This window comes from Pelophylax lessonae, assembly GCF_965119305.1.
Source record: "Pelophylax lessonae genome assembly, chromosome: 1".
NCBI classification, from domain to species: Eukaryota; Metazoa; Chordata; class Amphibia; order Anura; family Ranidae; genus Pelophylax; species Pelophylax lessonae.
In genome coordinates, this window is record NC_138768.1 from 497,396,473 (window position 1) to 497,410,874 (window position 14,402).

Genomic DNA, 14,402 nt, shown 5'->3' on the forward strand with positions numbered 1-14,402 from the left:
TGAAACTGTGTTGCACCCACACTTTTAGCTATGCACCCCCTTCCACCATGTTGCACCCCCTCTTATCCATATGCACCTCTTTCCACAGTGTTGTGCCCACCCCTTTATCTATGCACCCCTTTCCACATTGTTGTGCCCACCCCTTTATCTATGCACCCCTTTCCACATTGTTGTGCCCACCCCTTTATCTATGCACCCCCTTTAAAAGAATTACACCAATACTTTCATCTATGAGCCTCCTTCGCACCATTGTGCACAGCTGACCCGAAGAGAAGTCAGCAACCCCTTTGCTAGTGCTACTAGCGGAAACATTTGGGGGTATAGGCGGAGCCAAATGACGTTGTGTCTGTTTACAACCTCCCACATGCGTACGCCAGGTAACTGTACGTAGCCCAATGTTGAGGGTGGTAGTACAGCTGCAGGAGTCGCTGTATCGGATACAGAGATGAATCTACTTTTATTGATAAATGGCGTAAGAAACCTAAACACTTGACACCGCCACTAGGTAGACGGTTTAATAAGATCCTGAGCTACTAGTAGTGTCTAGTGATACAAGTGGGCGGTGCTATGAAGTGTCACGTGTCTGCGGCTGGGTTGATTCACAACACAGTTTTAGGGCATGTGCCTGAGGAAAGTGGAAACATGCGTAGTATGGGATGAGGAACTTCATATCTCCTCACGTGACACCAGTGTTCCTTTTAAAAACCGGAATTCAGTGAGATGTCCCATTATCGTAGCCGCTATCATAGGAGGGACATGAGCCTTGTTTTTACGGCGTCACCTTAGTTATTTCAGTTGTCCCCTCAGAGCACCGTTGTGGCAGGTGGTGAGCGTTCCTTGGAAACAGCATGGAAAACCTGGCTCCTCTCCCTCTCCTCCAGAGGCTCAGCTATGCGACTGGCCATTTTCTGAATGACCTGTGTGCCTCCATGTGGTTCACCTATTTCTTGGTGTACTTCCACTCCGTGCTGGGCTTCAGCTCTGCAAACGCTGGGATCCTCCTGCTGGTGGGCCAGGTAGCCGATGGCCTGTGTACCCCTCTGATCGGCTATGAGTCGGACCGACATGGTTGTATCCTGCGATGTGGACGCCGAAAATCCTGGCATCTACTTGGTATGTGTGGGCATGACAAAAAGGAAGTGTTGTAATAATGTTTGTAGAAAGCTGACTCCTTTATAATGGATGACTCTAGTAACAATTTAGGTTTCCTCATACATACAGGCGGGGGTTGGTGGAAAAAACAGCAGGTCCAGAGGTTAATGATATCCTTCCAATTGCCCACTTAAGGCTTAATTCATTTAGGCAGAAAAAAATGCTGCGCACAGCGTTTAGTTTTTGTACGCATCTACATGTAGCGCTGTATTAGAAAATGTGTGCTGAAAAAAAGGACCCTGCTGCAGATTTTATATGCATATAGTACTATAGGCACATATACGCTCTGCCAGCAAGAACCCAACTTGTATGCCTGTGCGAATGAGGCCTACGTGTCAAAACGTTGGTTGAGTCGGGCACAAAAAAAGTAGGGCATGGCCGCACAGATCTTGCATACAAATGTGCCTAAGGCCCCTTTCACACAGGCGGACCGTTGAGATCCGCCTGTCCATTTTTTTTTGGCGGATCTGAACGGTCCCCCCATGCATCTCTATGGTGCATCCGATGTCAGCGGAGACATGTCTGCTGACATTTGATCCTTCAAATCTGGACGGATGGAAACCCTATTTTCCATCCGTCCAGCGGATCGGATGAGAACGGACCGACGGTCTGTTCCCATCCGATTTCCCCCATGGAGATGCATGGGAACTGACAGCTGTGACTCTGCACACAGCACAGAGACACAGCTGTCATCCTCCTGCTCAGCGGGGGATTGGCGGCTCGATTCCCCCGCTGAGAAAAACTGAATCCGTCCGAGGGACAGATAGTGTGAAAGGGGCCTATAGGTGAGTACCAAAAGTGATTGTAAAGTCTCTGTTGTTTTTTTTAAAAAAAAAAAAAAAAAAAAAAACCTATTCTACTTACCACCTCTGTGCAGTGGATTTGCACAGAGCAGCCTGGATCCCCCTCTTCTTGGGTCCCTCGTGGCTGCTCCTGGTCCCTCCCTCCTATCGAGTGCCCCCACAGCAAGCAGCTTGCTATGGGGGCACCCGAGCCAAGCTGCAGCTGCGTGTGTCCATTCAAACACACAGCTGCTGTTCGTCTCTCTTCCTCTCAGCCAATCAGGGGGGAGTCCCAGGACTGCCGAGGGACTCGTGGACAGGTACGTATTAGGGGGTGCTGGGGATTTGGGGGGGGGGGGGTGGCTGCTAAATACTTAAGGGCTCTTTCACACATGGGAGTCCGTTGGACGGACTCTGTTTTTCTCAGCGGGGGATCGATCCGCCGATCCCCCCGCTGAGCAGGAGGATGACAGCTGTTCTCTGCGCTGTGTGCGGAGACACAGCTGTCAGTTCCCCATGCATCTCTATGGAGGAAATCGCATGGGAACGGACTTTATGTCCGTTCTCATCCGATCCCATCCAATCCGCTGGACAGATGGAAAATAGGGTTTCCATCTGTCCAGATTTGATGGATCCGTATGTCAGTGGACATGTCTCCGCTGACATCCAATGCCTCATAGGGATGCAGGGGGGGACCGTTCAGATCCTCCTGTCCATTTTTTTTGGCGGATCTGAACGGTCCGCCTGTGTGAAAGGGGCCTAAGGCTTTTTATCTTAAAGCGGAGTTCCGGCCTCAAAATCTAAAAAATTGATTTTGGGCCATCCGCTTGCTGAGGGCAACCTGAAAGAGAAATAGATAGTGCTGATTTTTTTTGGTCACTTACCTTATTATAGAAGAAAATATACTCACCTTCCTCCCACTTCCTCCCGCTGCCCGCACCGTCACTTCCGGTTTGAGATGATTCCTGGGAGCTGAACGTCATCGCTCCCAGGAATCAATGCGCCTGCACCGGCCCCGCTCGTCACTTCCGGTGCAGGTGCCGGCATCCCTTCACTAGCAGTGAATGCCGCCCCTGCACCGGAAGTGACGAGTGGGGCCGGTGCAGTGCATTGTGGGACTCCGATGTCACGGAAGAGGAACACTGCGGCTTCAGCTGCCCACACCTGAGATGGCACTTGAAATTTTCAAGGTAAGTATTTATTCTTACAGGTAAGTGCGACCCGGGACAGTTCAGAGGCTATCCATTATGGAATGTACTAGGCCCTGACTGTCCCGGGGGGTATTTTTAAAATTTAGCTCAAATTGACCCCCGAAGCCGGAACTCCGCTTTAATGCATAGACTGCATTAAGATAAAAAAAAAAAAAAAAACTTCCGGACCTTACAACTCCTTTGAAGGCGTGTTTTTACAAAGAATCTTCTGCTAGCTCGGCTCTCAAGAACCAGCAATCTATTCAGAAAATACGCATATGCCCGTATGAATGAGCCTTAAGGCTCAGGTTCACATGTATGCGGTGTGGGAAACACATTGTATCCTGCACTGGATTGAAATCGCACGGTGGTAATGCAAACCGCGGGGGGGTATCCATGTTAAAGGATTCACCTTTTATACCATGTTACACTCATATTTCGGGTGTAACATGTTATGAATGCCCAGCCCCCATCCCCGCTATGAACGTAGACAGTGGATCTTCATGTGTCTGCTGCCACAAGCAAGAAAGAAGATGCCCTATGGGGTAAAGTTCATATTCCCATCGTACACCTTCCTGGTATATAGGCACATATATATTGGGTGCTGTATGCACTATGGGGCTCTGCCCACCCCACTGTGTCACTCATTCACCGTCCTCTGTGAATGGGAAAACTGCAAGGTCTGACAACCTTTACGGCTGTCAGCTTGTACTTTTCAATCAACTACCAAGGCGCTGTGATAGTTCGTTGAGCCTTCTTGTCAGAATGTATTGGATTCCTCATAGAGGGAAGCCGATATACTGACAGAACTGCAGGAGACCTGCTTGGCATCAGCGATCTGCTGTTTGCTGCTGCAGTGCTTTACAGGTTCCCAAAACAAAAAATAAGTGCATATTTTTTGACCAATCCAGGTAAATGGGGTGCACCAGGACTGCATTTGTGGTGCAGTATTTGCACAGAAAATCCCCTTTTTTGGATGTTTAAAATTATAGCTTTTAGATGACCGCAGCATTGCCTCCTGAATGCCTGGCAGCTGCTTCTCTACTGCCCTCTCAATAACCATCCATAAGGAGGTGATACAAGGTGTGAATGATTGTTTACTTTGTACTTCTAAGGCTAGGTTCACACTTGTTGACGGAACGCTTTTCAGAGTGTAGCTGAGGTGCTGCTGTCAAGCATTCAAGGCAATACTGCCCTCTCCTAACTGCCTGTGTTTTTGCAAAGAATTGCACCCGTGATGTATGAACAACTCTCTGGCTATATTATAGGTGATAGGTGGGTGGTTAAGGGGCAGTTTTGGATATTTCTGAAAGCCATTTACCACCGTTCTGTGTTTTTTCTGTTTTTTTATTTTAAATTCATTCACCAAAAAAAGTGGAATGCCCTCACTCCAGTGATAAGTATCTTTAGAAGTTTGAAATTTATAATCCTAATAATCTGGCTATTAGTCTTTCCCCTACCTTTTTAACCACTTAAGCCCCGGAAGATTTTACCCCCATTCCGACCAGGGGGTATTTTGCGATTCGGCACTGCGTGAATTTAACGCACAATTGCGCGGTCGTGCGACGCTGTACCTAAACGAATTTGACGTCTTTTTTTTCCCACAAACAGAGCTTTCTTTTGGTGGTATTTGATCACGCGCTATAAACAAAAAAAGAGCGTCAATTTTGCAAAAATAGCAATATTTTTCACATTTTTTTATATGAAATTCCCCCCAAAAAAATGTAAAAATCAAAATTTTTAAAAATTTTCGGCCAATTTGTTTTATGCTACCTATGTTTGGTAAAAAAAATCGCAAAAAGCGTATTTTGATTGGTTTGCGCAAAAGTTATCGCGTTTACTAACAAAGGGAAAGATTTTTGTCATTTTTGTTTTTTTTTTAACGCGTAATGGCGGCGATCTGCGTTTTTTTTTTTTTTTGCGGTACTGCGACATTGCGGCGGACAGATCGGACCCTTGACTGACATTTTTGACACTTTTGGGGTTACCAGTGACATTTCTACAGTAATCAGTGCTATACATATGCACTGTTACTGTAAAAATACACTGGTAGTGAAGGGGTTAACTTTATTTGGAAGGGAGGGGCTGTGTGTCCCTAGGGGCGTGGTTTCTACTGTGATTGGCTGTGGCTCTAGCTGTAAGGACACTGATCAACGGATCTACATACCAGATCCGTTTGATCAGTGTCTTTGCAGCGAGGAGAATGACAGGCAGTTTGTTTACACAAGCTGCCTGACATTCTCCCTCTCCCCCGCCGATCGCCGAGTGGCCGGCGGACATCGGGTCCGCTGGTCACACGCGCGGGGGGGTCCGTGACCATGCGGGAGCGGGAGCGCGCCCCCTAGACCCTCACAAGCAAGCAACGTAGCCCTACGTTAGTTTGCCTGTGAGGGGCTGACCGCCGACGTAGATAGTCGTGCGGCGGTCGGCAAGTGGTTAAATGCTGCTTTATAAAGTGTAACGGTACATAAATTTCATATAATCCAATACATTCACCAATAACAAATATTTCTGCGTTTAAAAAAAAGATTAAAAGCCTGTCCCTTATAAACGAAAGGAATCAGTCTTTGTGCTCATACTATTCAACAGTTCACCATGTCTTTATATGAGTTACAAATGTGCAAGCAGCTTATAATTATGCATTTTTATAGCATAGATGCAACGTCTTTCTCTCCAACTTCTGGAAGTCTATAGTTCTGTTGAGTTTAGAGGTATGAAAGCCAAAACCAAAAATGCTGTATATTGCAGTTTAACAATGATTTCATATGATGGCTGCCTTCGTTGTATTTTTATTTTATTCTTTTTCCCTTTATTGAACTATTGAACGTGGTGATCTGGCCGGTACCACATCACCTGTATTGCAGTGCCTACACTCTGTTTCAGTGCTTCCTGTAGTGGGCGATACTGTCCCTTAGATATGCTAAAACAATCCGGGGGGGGGGGGGGGCAGTAGTAGCCTGCATAGCAGTTAGTGAGCATTGAATAAAAAAGTAGTGGTGGAAGCATGAAGAAAAGTATGAAAAACCTATTTTTGTAAATGTTTCATCTGTTGTTTAACTGAGATAAAGTGGTAGTCATTTTTTTGAACTTGTACTACCTGTAGGTACAGTGAATATTTCCTAAACTTTCACGGTTTAGGAGATTTTCACACTAAATGCAGCCTGAGACATCACCGGCGCATGTGCTCTGATGGTCCGGCATACTGTGTAAGACCTACAGAGCCAAGGTCTCCTGCACATGTATGATCGTGGCCCTGGCCACTTACATACCAGGAACCATCGAACCTGGAAGGAGGACTGAAGGAAGATAGAAGCCCTGTCATCTGTGACAGCGCACCGTTGGAGGGCTTCGTTCTAAGGGAAGTATTTCATAATGTGCTAGTATGCGGTGCACATTATGCCATTGCCTTGCAGGGGATTTTTAATTCTGCGGTTTACTACAGCTTTAAAATCTTAGTGATTACTTTATTTTCTAAATTGACACACTAAAGCAAGTTATAATATATCAGTGGCAGATTTCCCTTACCTAAGATGCCCAGGGCCTGCATCCGAAGCCGAGTGAAGAATGATGGCTATAGCGCAGTTGCATTTTGCTGGGACGCTGTCATGTGATGTGCTTGCACTGCCTGCAAGCCCCCTGCACATCGGCAGTGATCTGTGATCAAAGAGCCAATGGAAGCTGATCACGGATGTAAACGGGATTTGCCGGTTATTGGCAATCCGCCCCTCAACGCTGAGAAGCACATTCTGCTTAGAACATGTTTGTTAGGCTTCATAAAATTGCTTCAAAAAGTGCCAAGGTAATGAAAGCCTTTCCTTCTGACAACCATGCTGTTGGTGTAAAGTGACTCAACATAGGGACAGATCTTACCTTTATTTAATATAGCCCCGGATTGCTTTGGGATCTCGCACAAGACACCTTCATGTTTCAAATATCAACTTGTGATTATTTAAGGTCCATGCACACTGGGCTTAAAAAAAGCGTTTTTGTACATGAATTTAGGAGCTTTCAGTGTTGTGTGGGTTTTTTTTTTTCTGCCAGAAAACTTCTCTCAAACGCGAACCAGAAGGGATTTATTTCTTCCTCTAAACTTTGAGCTTAAAACATGGGTGTCCAACCTTTTGGCCTCTCTGGGCCACATTGTGTAGAGAAATTTTCTCGGGCCGCATATAAAATATATACTATAGTTAAGGCATGTAATAAAATGCCGCCGCGCCCCCCGCACTAATTTATCACAACTAGAGGATGATCAAATGGAATCAATATACAGAGGTTTACTTCTTCTGAGAGACAATAAAGGAACACTCTAACTACCATGACCACTTCAGTGATTTGAAGTGGGTCATGGTGGTAGGAGTCAGAAACACTGCACATGCTCGCCTCCCCCCTCCCCTCAGCCTCTGCCTACCATTAGTTGGAAGCTGCTGTGGCTGTGCCCCTGACTCGACTTGCTTCCTCCCCAGCAAAAAAAGACTGTCAGGGGGCAGTGGGCCGCATTGCCTGCGGTTCTGGGCCGCAGGTTGGACATGCCTGGCTTAAAATGCTTGTAAACGTCATAATGTGCATTGGCACATAGGATACCATTGAGCTGTTTGTACAGGCTAAGCTCCTGTAAAAGCTTTTTTTTTTTTTTTTTTTATACAAAAAAAAAAAGAGGAATTTTGTCTGTGGTTTAACAGCTTTAAAGATCTTCTGGGTTTCATAACACCCTTTACCATGAAGTAATTATATGACTGACTCTTCTTCTGAAAGCACAGATGGGGAAAACCCAATTACTCAGAGAAAAGTAAGTGTGGGATTTTTCTTCAGTAAATCTAAGCTGACCTCAAGCTTGGCATTTGTTAGAAATTTAAATCAACTTTGAAATAGACTTTTTTTTTTTTTTTACAGACAGCAAGATTGTGTTGAGATGTCCGTAATAGAGTAGAACACATCAGAAGTTTCTCAAATCCCAACCAATAGTCTATTTACCTACGGACCTCAACCCTGCTCATCACAGCACTCATGCAGTACCAGCCACTGCATTTCTGGACATTTCATGGTTGTCCCCATTTGACTTCTTGAATAATGACCCATTACAACGGTTTCTAGCGTTTTAAATTTTGAGAAAAAAAAAACTTTATTGAAACACTGGAGAGTATAGCAGGGTGAAAGAATACGTTCAAGGAATGCAAACAGAAGAAACCAAGCAATTGTACATGGTGTGCAGTGTTGAGCTGCCACACTCCAGGAGGTATGGGTGTGGAAATGACTATGGAAGTACATTCACCCAGTAGTCTTCCAGAATTGTCAGTAAAGCGAACGCTAGGTTTCTCGTACCACCCACTGCACGCCCCTCCTTTTCAGATGAGAGATTGAGGAAAGGGGGACTAAAGCCCCGTACACACGTACCGATTGTCGGCTGTAAATATTCAGCCAACGTCCGATCGGCCGATTGTCGGCTTGTTAGTATGATGCTTCCGACTGCGACTTTTCGGCCAAACAAAATCAGGTGTGTAGGCTTTAAAATTTTTGTTGGCCAACAAAGAATGGCCGATTGTTCCTCAGTCAGTACAGATTTTGGCCGACAAAAATGTGATGATCAAGACTGGGCATGCTCAGAGAAGAAAAAACACACGAAAAGTAGACCAGAACATGACATCACTTCTGCAGTTGGTTGTTGTTGGCTGACAAAATTCGTGTGCAGTCTTGAGCACTTTTCAACCAACAAAACCGCACCGGACAAAAGATGGCCGACAATCGGTACGTGTGTATGGGGCTTAAGGGAAGAGGGGGAAAGGAGAACAGAGAAGGGGGGAGGAGGTCAGGAAAGGCAGTGGGGGAGGTGTAAGAGCAAGGAGAAGAATAGAATTCCTCCCTGGTGATGGAGACCACGCCATGGTTTAGGAGGTGAGTATAGAGACACCCTCATCAGGTAAAATAAAGATGTTACAGAGTTCCCAGGTATTATGGTATTATTCCTGCTTGTATTGTAAAGTCAGTACCAGGTCTTCCCTCTTGTTAGCCTTGACCCTCCGCAGCCAGTCTGCCACCGTGGGGGCACAATCTGTTTCTACATTTCCTGGGGCTGACAAGGAAATCAGAGCCAATACTGTTAAACTCAACACGACTGAAGTCAAAGGCGAGGCTCACCATTTTGAACACTTAAAGTGGTCTTTTGTGCGAGCTCTCTTTCCCTTTTGCAACCAATACTGAGGGCCTTGTTTGTAGGCATAATGTGTAGTCCCAATGTGGTGTAGTTTGCAAGGTATTGTTTAAATCTGCCCTGTTGTAGACACTCCATTTCTGACCATTTGTAATGATGCAATCTGTGGTGTGGATGTAAGGGTATACCACTACATACTTCTTCCTTTTTTTTTTTTTTTTTTTTTTTTTTCTTTCCAAGCATGGTTGTTTTATTTATAGAAATATCATCTGGGACTTAGTTTATTCCCTACTTCTCAGGGGCAGAGCTTGTTGGTGCCCAACAATTTGCATGATGGCCTCCTGGAATCGCACATCTGCGACCAGATCTCTGCAAAAAGACCTGTTGCTTGCATAGTTTTTCTGCTGATGTTTTGCAGTAGAAAAAACACTCTTCTGCCAGGTATTAGTTGGTAAGTAGTCCTGATTTATTTAACCACCTTGATACAGGGCAGTTACACCCCCTTCCTACCCAGACCAATTCTCAGCACTCTCACACTTTAAATGACAATTGCCCAGTCATGCTACACTGTAACCAAACCAACTTTTTCTCTTGCGTCCTCAGACAGTCGCCGCCACCTCTAAGTCATCACTATTGGGTATTGACTTCCGCTCCGCAGGAGTAGCTAGGCATAAGACTTAGTCAAAAGAACAAAGCATTTAGCATAGACACACCCATGGGGGCTGTCCCACTGGTCAATACCCCCCTGCAATGATCCCTCCCAACTCAGTTTGTTTCTGCCTAGAGTCAGGAGTAGTTAGGCTTCCCTGTGCTGGGGCTACAGTCTCAGCCTTTGTAATCTTCTTTTTTTTTTTTTTTTCTTTTGGTTTACTAGCTGTTTATTTTGTCAGCTTTAGTTTTTGTCAGCTTTAGTTTTTAGTCGGATCTTCGGATGAAGATGGATTCTTGCGGAGCTGGGAATCTGACTGACCGATCAGAGGGACCCCCAGCCCGCCATCGAGCATTCAGCCATGTGTTCGTCCTGGCATTATGAATGACCCATCCCTGCTTGCAGCAGGGATGCAGCCTGTGAGGTGGCTACCTCACTGGACACATCTGCGGTGCTGCAGTGTCCTGTTCTTGGCTAACAGCATTCCCTGTCAGATGAGGACAGTGGCTTTCCGTTCATAGGGGCACCCCACGCCGTCCGGTACAGGTAAGTACTTTCTGTGTGGGGCCTCTGTTTTGGGTGGCAGTCCTGTGTTGCTGTGTGTTCCCCATGTCTGTGCCTGTGTGGGGCTCCCGGATGCGATCCCTGCGGGGGTCTCCTCTTACATGCACTGCGGTGCTGTGTGTTTGGGGGCCCCCTCCCCTGTGTAACTGCAGTGTTTTTTGGGGTGCAGACTGTGTGTGCGGCTGCCGCAGCGGGTAAAAAACGCACGGTCAGCCATTTTAAGTATGGGCAAGCATGTATGGCTTCACTGTGGGCTTAACTGCATGCTGTTTTGGCACCATCTGGCGCCATCTTGTGTGTGGCAGAACGATCGTTCCGAGCACATGTTCGGCGGCCGTCTTGCCAAAGCCTTCCATTCAGTTCATTGGGCAGCCATTTTCCCTGGGTCTTGCAGCTTATAGTTCAGCCTCTGATGACCTCACTTCCTTTTCCTCTGAAGCAGCGATCGATGTGGTAACACTCTGTGGGCTCTGCAGACTGTCTCTTCCATAATTCTGTTTTGTCCTTCCTGGCTCAGTTTCTTCTCCTTTTGGGGGGGGGTCTTTTGTCACTGTGTATGTGTATATAGAGCGGTGGGCTGCGCACTCCGCGGCGATTTTAAAGGGCCAGTACCTTTTTTTTTTTTTTTTTTATTGCTCTATTGTTTCTGACTTGGGCAATGGATTCTCAGGACAGCAAATTCCCTCCAGCCCTGGTGGGAGACCCCAGTCCTGCTGTGGCCCCTGTTATACCTGATTTGGCCGCCATAGTGGCGTCTTTAGTGTCCAAAATGGAGGTGCTGATGGCTGAACGTGCTGCTAAGAAAAGGCCCAGATTATCTATCTCCTCTGATTCAGATGGTAAAGTGGCTGCTGCGGCAGGCGTGCCCTTTTCAGGGTCTCGCTCATCCCTGGACCCTCTGGGGTCTGAGGCAGAGGAGGTTGATGTTTCTCCCCCGGGGTCGCCTGAACGCGCGACTATAGATGAGTTAATCTCTTCTGTAAAAGAAACACTACACTTCGAGGATGAGCTCAGTCCTCCGGGCATTGTGTCCTCTTTTGGGATACACAGGACCCGCAAGTCGGTGCAGGTTTTTCCCTGCCCCGCTGAGTTTCATTACACTGTGAATGAACTGTGGCGCACTTTAAAACGGTCCATTCACGGTACCTAGTCGGTTTAAGTTGCTTTATCCCTTTGCCCCGGCTACGGAATCGCGATGGTGTGTGCGCCTCCACAGGTGGATCACACTGTGGCCGTGTTACTCAAGGTTGCCTTGATTCCTACTGAGGAGACCCCGGTTTTTCGGGATCCCACGGACAGGAGGTTCGAGTCTCTTGCCTGCCATTCCTACACGGTGGTGGGTTCCTTGCCCTGTTTTCGCGTCCGTTTTGGTGGCTCAGGCGGTGGCTGATTGGACTTGCTTAGATGCAACCTCGCGTCTGATTCTGCCACACTGGCTATGGTGGACCAAATTCACCAAGGAGTCATGTATTTGTGCGATGCGGCCTTAAATGAGGCCCCTTTGGTAGCACGCTATCTAGTGTTGCGGTGCTTAACCGTCGACTGATCTGGCTGAAGAGCTGGTCGGCTGATCAGACATCACGGAAAACGGTTGCTGATTTTCCCTATGCTGGTTCTCGCCTGTTTGGCGAGGCGTTGGATACCTTGGTAAAAGGTGTCACGGGGGGGCAAGAGCAACATGCTGCCCCAGAACTCGAAGAACAAGTCCTTTCGTGGCAAGCGGGGTTCCGCCTCTTGACCCAATCAAGGGTCCTTTCGTGCCTTTCCGAATCAAACCAAGGGCAAGCCCTTCAAGAGCCAAGGTAGCCAGAAGAAGCCCTGGGCGGGCAAGCAGAAGTCCGGCAATGCCGGTGCGGCTGGTCAATCCGCCTCTGCCTGAAGGGGCGCCCTCACCCATTTCTTGGGTGGGGGGACTTTTGCGCGGTTTCCTCCAACCTTGGCTGCTCCAAATTCCAGACAGGTGGGTTCAGGAAATCATTCGATCAGGGTACAAGATCGAATTCCTTTCCCGGCTGGTGAACTGGTTCTTTCCCTCATCTTCATTTGACCCAAGGGCGTCTGCAGGACCGTAGTCAAGCAGTGCAGGATCTCCTTGCCCATGGGGTGATTGTCCCGGTGCCTCATCAGGACAGGTTTCGGGGGTTTTATTCCAATCTGTTCACTGTGCCCAGAAAGGAGGGCAAGGTGCGTCCAATTCTGAACTTGAAAGCGCTGAACCGCTTTGTGCGCGTTCGGAAGTTCCGTATGGAATCCCTCCGCTCGGTGGTGGCCTCCCTGAGTCCAGGGTAATTCCTGGCCTCTAGAGATCTGAATGATGCGTACCTACACATCCCCCATTTTCGAGGGTCACCAGAGGTACCTTTTTGGTTCGCATTAGCGGAGGATCACTATCAGTTTGTGGCGTTGCCTTTCGGTCTCGCTTCGGCTCCAAGGGTCTTTACCAAAGTGGCGCCTGTTCTGGCCGTGTTGCGGGCACAAGGCATTGGGTCTTGGGATATCTAGACGCTCTCCTGTTAAGATCGAGTGCCAGCCAGGACCTACTGCGCGATCTGTCCACTATGGTACAGACGCTCCAGGAGTTTGGATGGACCATCAACGTACAGAAGTCGGCCTTGTCTCCTTCGGTTCGTCTTCCCTATCTGGGAATGGTTCTGGACTCTGCTCAAGCAAAGGTGTTCTTGCCGGAGGACAAGCTCCGGACCTTACAGGACGAGATCAGGTCCCTCAGGGACAAGCCATCCTCGTCACTCAGGACCTGCATGCGGTCCCTAGGGTTGATGGTATCGGCCTTCGAGTTGATACCCTTTGCTCAAGTTTCACACTCGGTCTCTTCAAGCAGAGATCCTGGCCAGGTGGGACAGACTGCCTCAGTCCCTGGATCTGAGTGTCTCCTTGAGAATGGATCTTCTGTGGTGGCTTCAGTCCCCGGCTGTGTCAGAAGGAAAATCCTTCCGTCCGTTGCTCTGGACGGTGATTACCATGGATGCCACCCTGTCGGGCTGGGGTGGAGTCCTGGGCAACCTGTCTGCCCAGGGCACTTGGTCGGAGGAGGAATCCTCCCTTCCGACATTTTGGAACTGAGAGCGATCAGACTTTGTCTCCAGTGGTCGGATCGCCTTCGGGGCCATCCTGTTCGGGTACAGATGGACAATGCTACCGTGGTGGCCAACATCAACCACCAAGGGGGCACCAGGAGTGCCCAGGCGGGCCGGAGGTGACCGACATTCTGTCTTGGGCCGAGACTCATGTCCCGGCGATTTCAGCAGTTCACATTCCGGGTGTGGAGAATTGGCAGGCCGACTATCTGAGCCGCCAGACCCTGGACCAGGGGAATGGTCCCTACACCTGGAGGTCTTCCAAATGCTGTGTGCGAAGTGGGGATCCCCGGACGTAGATCTGTTCACGTCTCGGCTAAATCACAAGGTGGAAAGATTCGTGGCAAGAATGCGCGATCCGTGGGCGGACGCCTCCGATGCGTTGGTGGCCCCTTGGCATCGGTATCGTCTGATGTATGCCTTTGCTCCAATTCAGTTTTTGTACAGGTTCCTTCGCAGGTTAGCCCGGAACCGAACTTGGTGATTCTAGTGGCGCCGGACTGGCCACGCCGGTCCTGGTACGCAGACGTTGTTCACCTGGCGGTCAAGCCTCCTTGGCGAATGCCAATGCGGAAGGATCTGCTGTCTCAGGGACCGAGCTTCCATCCTGCTTTACAGTCGCTGGCTTTAATGGCCTGGCTGTTGAAAGCCAGGTCCTGAGACAGGGGTCTCTCCTCAGAGGTCATTCCTACTCTTATCAAGGCTAGGAAAGCCTCATCTGGTAAAATCTATTACCGTACCTGGAAAGCTTGTTTCGCCTGGTGTGAGTCCAGGGGGTTCTCCCCTCGCTCATACTCGGTGATGAGAATCTTGGCTTTCCTTCAG

General features: G+C 48.3%; 1 protein-coding gene across 2 annotated transcripts in view; it reads left to right on the plus strand.

Annotated features, from left to right (window-relative positions):
* The first annotated feature begins 829 nt into the window (after positions 1-829).
* MFSD12 (major facilitator superfamily domain containing 12) overlaps positions 830-14,402 on the plus strand; it is a 388,387-nt gene continuing 374,814 nt past the window's right edge. For both annotated transcript variants that reach the window (XM_082275559.1, XM_082275560.1), the window contains exon 1: positions 830-1,113. In XM_082275559.1, coding sequence (XP_082131685.1) covers positions 849-1,113 — 265 coding nt within the window. In that variant the 5' untranslated portion in view covers positions 830-848. The remainder of the gene's footprint in view (positions 1,114-14,402) is intronic.